General features: G+C 35.7%; 1 protein-coding gene across 1 annotated transcript; it reads left to right on the top strand.

Annotated features, from left to right (window-relative positions):
• Nucleotides 1–598: 598 nt before the first annotated feature.
• Nucleotides 599–10,433, top strand: LOC134540291 (uncharacterized). The gene is made up of 2 exons (XM_063382950.1): nt 599–741; nt 1,157–10,433. Exon 2 carries the CDS (start codon nt 1,230–1,232, stop codon nt 2,544–2,546), a length of 1,317 nt encoding a protein of 438 aa, XP_063239020.1. The 5' UTR covers nt 599–741; nt 1,157–1,229; the 3' UTR covers nt 2,547–10,433.
• Nucleotides 10,434–10,772: the final 339 nt, after the last annotated feature.

Below are 10,772 nucleotides of genomic sequence, written 5' to 3'. Positions count from 1 at the left end.
TTTTTAACTCACAATGTTGCAAACCAGTTACTATCCACAACACCAGGAAATCTGTGTCTTACAGCAGTCTTATTCTCACACTCAGGTACGCAGCATTTATACTTATTAACCATTTTAGAAAATGTCAGCAGCCAGAAAATTTCATTTTAAGACATTCATAAGCCAACGTGCTTCAAAATCCAAGCCGCCATTACAATTTTACAATACTCGGCCACAGAATAAACACATATTCTGTGACACGGCTAACGGGAAAAGGATAGACAGGTCCATGCGATGATACTACCAAATAGCTGCTCGTGGTTGGAAAACTAACTAAAATGGTTGTCAACGTAAGGAAAGGGAAGCCTACAACTCACATAGTTTCGGTTCCCTGCAAGAATTTCCGAAGATTTCCGAAGTTTTGCGTTTTCGTATTAACGCCACTTCAGCCACTAAATCAGAAGTTTCCAATGAAAAAAAAGCATGTTGTGACTGACCTAACCTAACCTAACCCTTCGATTTTTTTAAATTTCAATTTTTGAGAGAAATCCGAAGTTGCACGAACGTGGTAGGGAACCGAAACTATGTGAGTTGTAGGCTTCCCCCTTTCCTATGGCTGCAGTGTGTTGTTATGGCTACTTGACTTCGTGTAGGCCATCTTAATTCTCATTCTGCAAAAATGCAAGACCACAGGATAAATATTTTTATGTCAAGATTGTGGTTAAAATTGGCATTCACTCGACGGATTTAATTGTGTTGATGGTAATTTGCTTCTGTACTATTTATTCAACGTTATATCATACTACGGCTTATCGTTATTTAGCATTATAACGAAAAATGTGCCCTAACCTTTAATATTGTTTTCGTATTTCATAAATATGACGTTTCAATGCATAGACTCCTAACGCGGAACTGTATGCAGGACTTTTAGGAAGCAGAAATTACTGGGTAGCTTTGTGCCAAATTAATCCAGGGACCAATTTCTTAACTTTACTGTTAACTACTGATCGGTAATAATACCGTATCACCTATCCAAGTTTAGCCATTAAGCCTGATGGCATAGTCATTTTCTTGCTTGCTGGGATGATTTACTCATTTGAATTACAAGTGCAAGCGAAAAAAAACATAATTCTACAAATTTTCACAGAAATGTTGTGATTAGTTGTTTCTGTTACAGAAATCTGTGAAATGTCACGCAAACTAAGCTGCCAATACCAGCGGTGTTCTGCCAGAACGTTAACATCGCTTCAATGAAACATGAAAAACCAACAATGAAGAAATATTACCAGCTAGCATTAGTTATAATCTCCATTGTAAGCGTTGTCTCGCTTCTGTTCTACCGACATGAGTACAACAGGCTGCGGTACGTCCTCGAGGTGCTGAACTTCTTCGGAAAACCAGGCCAAAGCATTTCTGTGACTAGTGAGTGTACGACTTCATTCCCAGATGATGCCTCTTGGACGAATCCTACACCGATGTGGCAACGTTTGACAGACACGCACTATGTGTATTCAGCATTTTGGGAAGAGGGTCAGGTGAAGTCAGTGGGCGTGGCCACGACTGGCACCGACCCTAAGTTCCAGTGCCAACTGTGGTACAGTCAGACAAACCAATCCGTGCCAGGTAAATTTGGTTTTAGCTTGACAGACAGCAGTGAGAAGAGATACGACAGATTAAAACATTCCAAACTGTTTGCTTCCCATTTCTACTGCAAACCGAAAAATGGTGTCGGTGTTCCGTTTGGTGTGGAGTTCTACAAGACTGACGAGCTGGTGCCTTTCAAAACTTTCGTCGCAGTGTACCATGCGGAAGAAAAATCGACAGTGGCGAACAGCACGGTTTTTTGCGTCGCGCCGGCCGGAACACTTCCTCTGCAGACGTCCGCAGTGGTGGAATTCCTGAGTTACCACAGGCTTGTCGGTGTGGCCAATTTCATGGCTTACGACGGAGGAGCCTTGACCAGAATATCGTCGGCGTTGTCGTCTGCGAAGGTGGCAGCCGGCTACGACATCGTCGCGACTTTCCTGCCGTGGAATTTCCCGTTCTCGCAGCGGGAAGCCGGCGACGCCGCGACGGCTGCGTTGCAGTCGGACTGCCTGCTGCGCAACTCCGGGCGGCACAGGAACGTCGCGGTGCTCGCGTGGGACGAGTACGTCGTGCCGCGCTACCACCACCACCTGGGCGCGATGCTCGACGACTTTGACTCGGGCCGGAAGACGACCGCCCGGTTCGAGATACCGGCCGTCGCGTTCTGCAGCAACCTGCCTGACGACGTGAAGTCGAGGAAAGGCATGCCGCTGGTGCTGCGCAAGACCCACTACGTGAGGACCGGCGGTGACGAGCCCCCGTTCCACGTTTACCGTCCGCACGTGAAGTCCGCTCTCGGAGACCCCTCGCTGACGACCCAGCGCATCTCCCAAGGCATCGCAGCCCTGCACCGCTATGTCCCGTGCTCGGCGGAAGACATCGCGTCAGGTAAGCCCGCCTTGTACGAGCCTGCAATGCTTCGATTCTCCGGGGATCTTATGAAGTCTGCTTTTTTGAAGTCCAAGAAGACATTGGTTTGATTGTATTTGCACGCCCATTGTAACTCTTAAAACTTCGGGGCCAACACATTTTTCCTATAATTCACAGTTCCTTACTTTCTTGCAAGTCTAGTAGAGGCAGAAAGATTTACGTATTTTCAAAAGCATCGTAGCTTAATATTTCTCCTGATCTGGAAGCATTTTTTTTTTTTTTTTTCAGCTTCAGATTGTATACCCATTTAGAGTTCATTGTTAGTCATTTTTTAACTCTGTGATTTACTGGGTTTTTTTCCTTCAATTATTTCAACAACGTACATGTAGTGACACTTTAAAGTATTAAATTAAACTATAATTTCTTAATTCAATTTAAAATTTCATTCCTAAATATACAGGCATGACCACAGTTAAGTCATGTGAAGGGAAACAATTGTGATTGCTATTAATAAAAATTGTTATGAGTGCTAGCTTGAGCAGAGAGTTTGATCTTAGAAAAAAAAAAAATACTTGATAGAATTGCTTGTAATAGGTCATGTGTCCAGTATTTTTTATAAACTATACTTATAATAATAAAGTCATATTCCTAAACTTCATAATACCTTGGCTTGAAACTTTTTGGAATTTTAACATGCATTTAACAGCTAAGCTTAAATATGAAATATTCTATGCATATACCTATTACTAATTACTGATCTTAAAAAATGTTATCTTGAAATTTTAGTGCTGATGGCTTTTTCGCATGTAAAAATGCCCAGTTTAATTTTTTAATTTATTTTCGGTACAGATGCCAAACTTAGCAGGGATTTTATCAATTTTTATCAACTTCATTTTACTCATATTCTGTTGTGTTGATTTGATGTAAAATCCATCTCTCTGAGAAAATGTGCAGTTAAAGTTAGGGTTAATTAGTTGTACCTACCTATATTTTTTTTCATGGAAAAGGGAAAGTATTTATGAGTACTCTACCTTATTTCCAGGAAATAGCTTATGTTTGTTCATTAGCACAGTTCTTTCCTACTCAGGTAATTTATCATTTTTCCTCTAGAAATGCTGGTGAAAGTGATTGGTGTGAAAATAGCCTGCTTGTTACAAAGCTCGTGTTATCAATTATGTTGATTATTTTATTAAAATTTTAATTCAAGGTGTTTTGTAAATAATAATTGGTTTAAAAAAATTATGGTTGTGTTAGACTGCTTCAAGTACATGAATAATAATAATAAGGTAACAGGGCAGAACAATGGTTTCTGTATAGGTTTTTAGAGGAGGGGAGTATTATATTGAGCAACAGTAAATACATTTATCAAAATGAAGTTGAGTTTTCAGCATGCAAACTACTTATAGAACCTCAGCAAATTCTCAAATGCTTTTCGTAATTCTCGAATGCTTTTCGTAATTCTCAAATGCTTTTCGTAAGCAGACCCCCACTAGGATGTCTCGAGTAGTTTTCAAATCGAGTTGGTTTCCCAGAAGCTCTGCGCACCGTGTGTGTTCCCGGGCAGACGGGGACCTTAAAAGTTTATTCATTGTAGCTCATTATTTGTCAATAGTGAGGGTTGTATTTGTGTTGGTGAGGCGGGATGGTAAGTGCAAAGTTTGTTGGTGTTCCTAACCGCGGTGTCGTCTCTGAACTGGCGCGCAGTCTTGTCATCGTGCATAGGACAACAATGAGATTTTAGCTGTGACCATAACATTTCACGGCGTATAAATGAAGGAATATTGAAAGTCCCTCAAGTGCTTTCAAAAATCTGTACTGTTAATTTCATGCCTTTAAATTGTTCCAAAAAGCTCATTTAAGCCATTTTCACTCTCCTAAAAAATACATTTCAAAAACGAAATATGGAATCAGAACTACTCATCTGCCCCCAGCGTATTCTTAAATGATTTTCGTGAACAGACACCACTTAGACGTCTGGAGCCGTTTTTAAAATCGCATGGTCTCTTCCGACGCTATGCACACTGTGTTTGCATCCGGTTAGGCGGTGTCCTTAAAAGTTCATGTCGGAGTAGCATTTGTATACGTTCCAACTTCCAACTCTGGGTAGCTTGAAGTGCAGTGGTAATCAACTGTGATATTGTACGGTTTTTTCTGTGCTCTCGTTATCAATATTCAGTGTTGGTATCTTGTATGTATGTTGAGCAATTTGTGTATGTGCTTGGATTACATTGTGCGCCACATTGTTATTTCATGCCAGTTAGGGGAAACTTTTGTTTCGTCTGCATTTTGAAAGACAGGTTATTGAGAGCAGGTGGAAAGAAATTATCACATGTGGTAAGAGGTTAACCTTTGGAGTAGTAAATAGTTGTGTAATTTGCCTTCTAAAGTTACGATGACAGACACAGCTAAAACATTGACTTATTGACTATAATGTGTGGTTTACAAAGGCTAGTATTGGAAGCAACATGATTTGTCGAGATGATTTTGCTGTCGTGGAAAAAGCTTGTAAAGAGAGAAAAAAAAAGTCAAGATTTTTCCCATCAGTGTGTGAATTTTTTTAAAGCAGTGTGCTAAATGGTTTTTATTTTTTTATTGTTTTGTTTAAATAAAAGTTTTTCAAAGCAGTAATAAACATAATGTGAAAAACTTGTGGTACACAAGTAGTGTGCCATTTCCAGTTTTCATAATTTATTAATTAAGTATGCATGCTTCGCTTTCAGTAGTTTATATGAAACTTCGAAGAAAGTAGCTTGCTTTCAAGGACTAGTAGCTGATCTGTATACATCTAAATGAATCAGATTTTTTTTTTTAATTAGTCCATATCTCTTTTAATATGTATATTAAAACTATTAAGCCTTTTCTGCAGTTATTGTAGTTCAAGACCTTACTTCAATACTTAACCACAACTTTATATTCAGTAGGAATAAATGCAATTTAACTAATTGAAAAATATTTCCAGCTCATTACATAACGTTGCCAATTCTTCATCAAACTTTTACTCTGTTTCTCTAAATGCCGAGCTTATATACAAATAAACAAAATTATAAGTTTCCCCCACCCCCCAAGAATTTAGTTGTAGGAATGTGGATAATTTAACATTATGTAAGACAACATAAAGATGTACACAATGTTATATTTAACTAACAAAATAGTGATCTGTACATGTGATGTAACTGTTTATATCAAAGGAAGAATATTATGTGTTTTTGTATACACACTGCAAAAATAAAATTAAAAAAATCACTTGCGTTGATTTTATTGTGAGAGTTAATTTCAATATTGTCTTATAGCTACTTTGGTAACATGAAATACACTACTGTCAAAATAAACATATATATTACTGATACTGACATAATATTTTATAGACTTATGCCACCTCTGTTAGACATTTTAAAATTTTATGGTGAACGAGCATTAGAAATAACCTAAATATTTCAGAAATTAATTTGAAAAGTGAGAGGTTGATTAAATTACGTTCTGTCAATTTTTCTTATTTGGATAAAAAATTATATAATATTATAGTAGTGGTCTTGGCTGCAAGTATGATTTTGGTCACATTTTAATACATTTTATTTTTGCAGTGTGTAATGTAATCTTGCTTTTTGCTATAAAAGTTATCGTAATGTTGCTGATATGTTAACTGTACCAATGGGTGTGTCTATGATACGAGTTGGTGATAACATGGGCTTCCATTGAAGTAAAATACTAAAATCTTCATTAGACGGACACATTGCAAATGGAAATGAAAAATTGCTAGCAACAAAAAAGTAATTTTTTGAGTAGTGTTTTTGCCCTTTTAAGTTTCACATAGTAGTGTATTCTCTATCAGGATCAGTACTCTCTAACTTCAACCGTCTTAAAAATTAATTTCTCATTTAAATGGAATGCAGCTTAATTGACTAAATCTTAATTTCCATGCAGACATACATACATACGTATTTAGCAGCACTGTTTGCTGAGTTCTCGAAATGCCTGCTGAACAAATTTTTAAAATTATTTATGTAAATTCACATGTTTAATAAAAAATTTCTTACAACTTAATAAATATCACAAGGTTATTTTTTAAATATATAGTTGGCATAATCAAACATAACACAAAAATTGATCGTAGAAATATTGTTATGTTAGAAAACTAAAACCTTTGCAGAGATAATATTCACATTATTTAAGTGGACATACTAAAACTCTTTATGTTTAATGTGAGAATATAAACTTATAACCTTTCATGTGCCATTTTATTGCGTTTAATATGACTATGCACTAAAACACAATCAAAAAATTTTTTTTTTCTCATTGCGGGTGAGGGCAGACTGGAGCTTGACATTTCCCCTTAAATTATTATCGCTCGAGAATGTCCATGACTTTTCTAGGACTTAAAGTAAATTCCCTAACTTTCCCTGACCAGTTTCAATTTCCTAGACTTTTTTCTTACTGTTCATGATGTTTACACTGTTTTTATATGCACTACTTATGAAATTATCTGTATTTAACTCTGTAAAGCACGCATCCATAGAGTGACACTGCTGCTTATAATGTTATAATCAAAATTCAAATTCTTGAAAAACTTTGTATTGCCTGTACTTGGCTCATTCACTAGGTGGCCCGCAGGTTTTCTTCAGAGGAAAATTATATCACCAATCTCTCATTTCCCCTTCCCCTCTTTTTTTTCCATCCCAATATGGCCTCATGAATAAACTAATTGAATTAGCTCTGACCTATAAGTTAGATTCAGCCAAAAAAAAAATCACTCATTTACACTTAATAACCAGAGACTGTAGGAACTAAGTAATTTGTCTCCTTGTGAAGAATAATTCATGATTTTGAATGTCAGTTTAGTTAATCCGTGGAATATGTAACTTCCGTACTATGTGGCAGTTTTCATTTAATTTCACTGTTGGAAAATTTTTCAATAGAGAGATTATTTTAAGTCGTAACAAGTGTCATCAAGGCAGACATAGTTATTAAATACTGTGCAAGTCATTATTTATGACAGTTGCACAGTAATAAAATATAATATTATAATATAAACACATAAGAAAGTTTCACAGTTAATTCTGTTTCGTTAATAAAAACTAAATTGTGTGTTAGTTGAAGGTTGTGGTATCCTTGTAGTGCTAGCGAATGTTATATGGAATTAATGTATGTAATGTATATAATATTTTCATTCATACCAAAAATTGTGTTGTTTTTGTAACTTTGTGTGATGTTTTGTTTGTTTAAGTCTGTTGCCAAATTTCAGCTAGTAATATTTTAGTTGAATTGATCCCTAATTATTATACGTAGTTTGTTTTGTCGAAAGAGAATTAGTCAGTTTCTACTATTTACGCCATCTTGTTTTAGTTCCAAACATTTCCAGTGCCTATTAGATAGAGACTGAGAGCTTTACTTGATACATTTTTGTAACCTTACCTTCTGTTTTTGTTATCCAATTTTTTTCACACATTCCATTCCTTATTCAAATCACCAGCTACTCCACTCATTCTAATTCCTTGGGACCTCATCATTTATTACGTAGTCTCCTGTAGTATACTCTACACATGATTTGGAAACCACCACAAAATTAAATACAGTTGGCATTCATTGCTGCAGTCTTGGGTTTGGCAAATTGTGTAATCTGGCATCATTGGTGAACTTCCTCCCCGATTTTTTCAATTCACTGTCTTCAACTGGGATGTTCAGTATGTGGAAGAGGGGGTCCGGAACAACCATTATATTGGTTTTTTTGGTTGAGATGTTTCTTGATTATCGCACTAAATTCTCAGGGAATAGTAGAATTAGAATTAAAATGTTAACACACAGAAATTTAAGTAATGATTTTGCTTGAGAAAAGAAAACTGAACATTCTAATAGTTTGGTTTTTATTTAATTGTTTTTTAATACTTTGTTCTTACGTCAATTGTTTGATGACAACTTGTTAAGGCAAGTCATAAATACATTTTAATATTATTAAGTTGGAGTTTGCCTGAAAGATATTCTTACAGTAACACGTGTGCAAACTGTTGTTTGATACAGACTACTTGGAAATACAATAATGCCAACCGCTTTTGTGTACGAGGCATGTCAGGTGTAATGTGGAGGAGATACATTATTTTAGCTCACTAAGGATTACAATAATCCTTCTAAAAAAATCTCTGTAAACTTATGTATGTAAGTTGGTACTTTCGTCTACTGTCTTAGCTATATCCTTGTTCAGGGTTTTTATCTCTTGTGTGGTACTTTAAACTCAGAATTTGGGAGGACTCATGTTGCAGTCTCAGTGGCACCGTCTGGTCTTGATTTTGGGTTTCAAATGCCTCGCTGTTGACGAGAAATAATGCCATAGTAAAACAAACTTACAATAAAATTTTCCCCCCGACTTGTTCATAATGTTCTTTATTTCCTACTGCCCTTGATAGCACTGCCAAGTAATCCGTACATTTTATCAGTACCAATAGTCCCCTTATCTCGAGAGCTCTCCTGGCAAGCAGTTTCCCATGCTAGTTGAAGAGAATTGGTGATAAAAATATCTGCCTGTTGTTTCCAGTTGTGCACATCTTTTTACCATTTTCCCACAGTTCTTCTGGTATCTCCTGTGGACCTATGGACCATGTCCTTCAGCTCCGTCCCACCATCACCTTGCCTTTACTCATTCTTCCAGTGACAATTATAGCTGTGATGGTTGGACTCGTAAATATTCCCATGCGGTGTAAATTCCTTGTCCTGGTCGTTGACAACTTTCCCTGTAGCAGCCACCCTACACTACTATTTTTTTTTTTAATTCTATTTCTGATTGTTTAAAGATGGTTATTGGCATGATTGCAGTACCATCAACATAACGTTTAACACCTATAAAACTCTACTGGGCATTTTTGTATGCCCTGTCATGGCATTTATTTACTTTTGCACCGACCACTTCACATTTTTAAGGAAGGTGGCTTTCTTTGTTACAAACTCGGCTAACTCACTATCTTGCCTGTAAATAAACTGAGTAAATTTTACCCATTTTTATAATACTGCAATCCTCTGAAAATGTTCTTAAGTAGGGTTGCTTCTAACACGTGATCGGTGCTGCAAGCTATTTCAATGAACGGAAGACCAAGAAGACGTGAGTTGGGCTACCTTAAGATCTGTTTTACAACTGAAAATTAGGATTTTTGCTATGTATTTTCTGCTGATAGAGAGGAGAGGAAAGCAAAAAAAAAAATATTCTAGGAACTACTGTAGTGTGAATGTTATACAGGAAAAAGAGTGGTGCCTTAAGGCTTGAGGTGAGATTGCAATGAGTTATTGTTATCCTAGCTGTTGTGTTTTGTTTCAGAGGATGTCTTTGGTATGTTAATGTTTTGTATTCATCAGTTTCATTCATTTTTGTACGTAGGAGAATTTACGTTGATCAGGATACTGATGTCCACACACATTCTTCAATTAATTAATTTCTTGCAAGCCAAATCATCTTTGCAACCATCGCACAGATGTCATTACTTACAAAATAGGTATCTTCGTGTGTAAATTTTTATCAAACAGGGTTTTAACAATCACTGCTTCCATTTTTTCTTGTAAATTGTTCCAAAAATCTTTCACTCACTTTTTATGAGATACGTACTTGTATTTTGTAACCAGTGCAATGTTTTTTATACTTCGCTCTACCACAGTCTACTGTAATGAATACACAAGCTGCACTTATTTGTCAGTAATACATTGATACAATCACAAAGAAATGTGAAAATAAATTAAGTTTGATGCATTGCAATATTTATGTGTGTGTTAATGTTTTATATTCCGTGTAAATTTTTTACTCTTTAAGGTGTTACATTTTCTGTTGTAATATATATTTATAACATGTAATTGAATTTTTTCTAATAAATTATTCTGTGCTATGAGATTGAAATTTTTTATTGATGAAACTGGATGTGTTTAATATAAATTTTATCTAGTTCCGATAATAAACTTTTTATGCACACCATTGTTTATAATTGTAGTCATTTTGAAGAATGGAAAAATATATATATTGTGCTAAACTCTATTACACTGGATAAATTTGTAGCATGCATGCTACTATTAATAAAAAGACATTACCATTAAATTAGTATATGCTGTGCTCAAACAGCCAAAAATTTTAATATCTAATGTCATCATAAACAGTTGAAATTAGAGACGGGCCAATCAATTCTTCTAAATAACTTCAAATCTTTAATATTCAAAGGATTCAGTATTTGAAGAAAATCTTAAAAAATCAACACTGATAACCTCTGAAGTTTACAAGGTCAATTTTTTCTTTCATACCTATTCTGTTATCCCCAATCAATACATATTTTAATATTGTAATTATATAAATAAAAAAAATATGTGTTGATTCT

The sequence above is a fragment of the Bacillus rossius genome, chromosome 16, assembly GCF_032445375.1.
Source record: "Bacillus rossius redtenbacheri isolate Brsri chromosome 16, Brsri_v3, whole genome shotgun sequence".
Taxonomy (NCBI): Eukaryota; Metazoa; Arthropoda; class Insecta; order Phasmatodea; family Bacillidae; genus Bacillus; species Bacillus rossius.
This window is presented reverse-complemented; position numbering and strand designations above follow the sequence as displayed.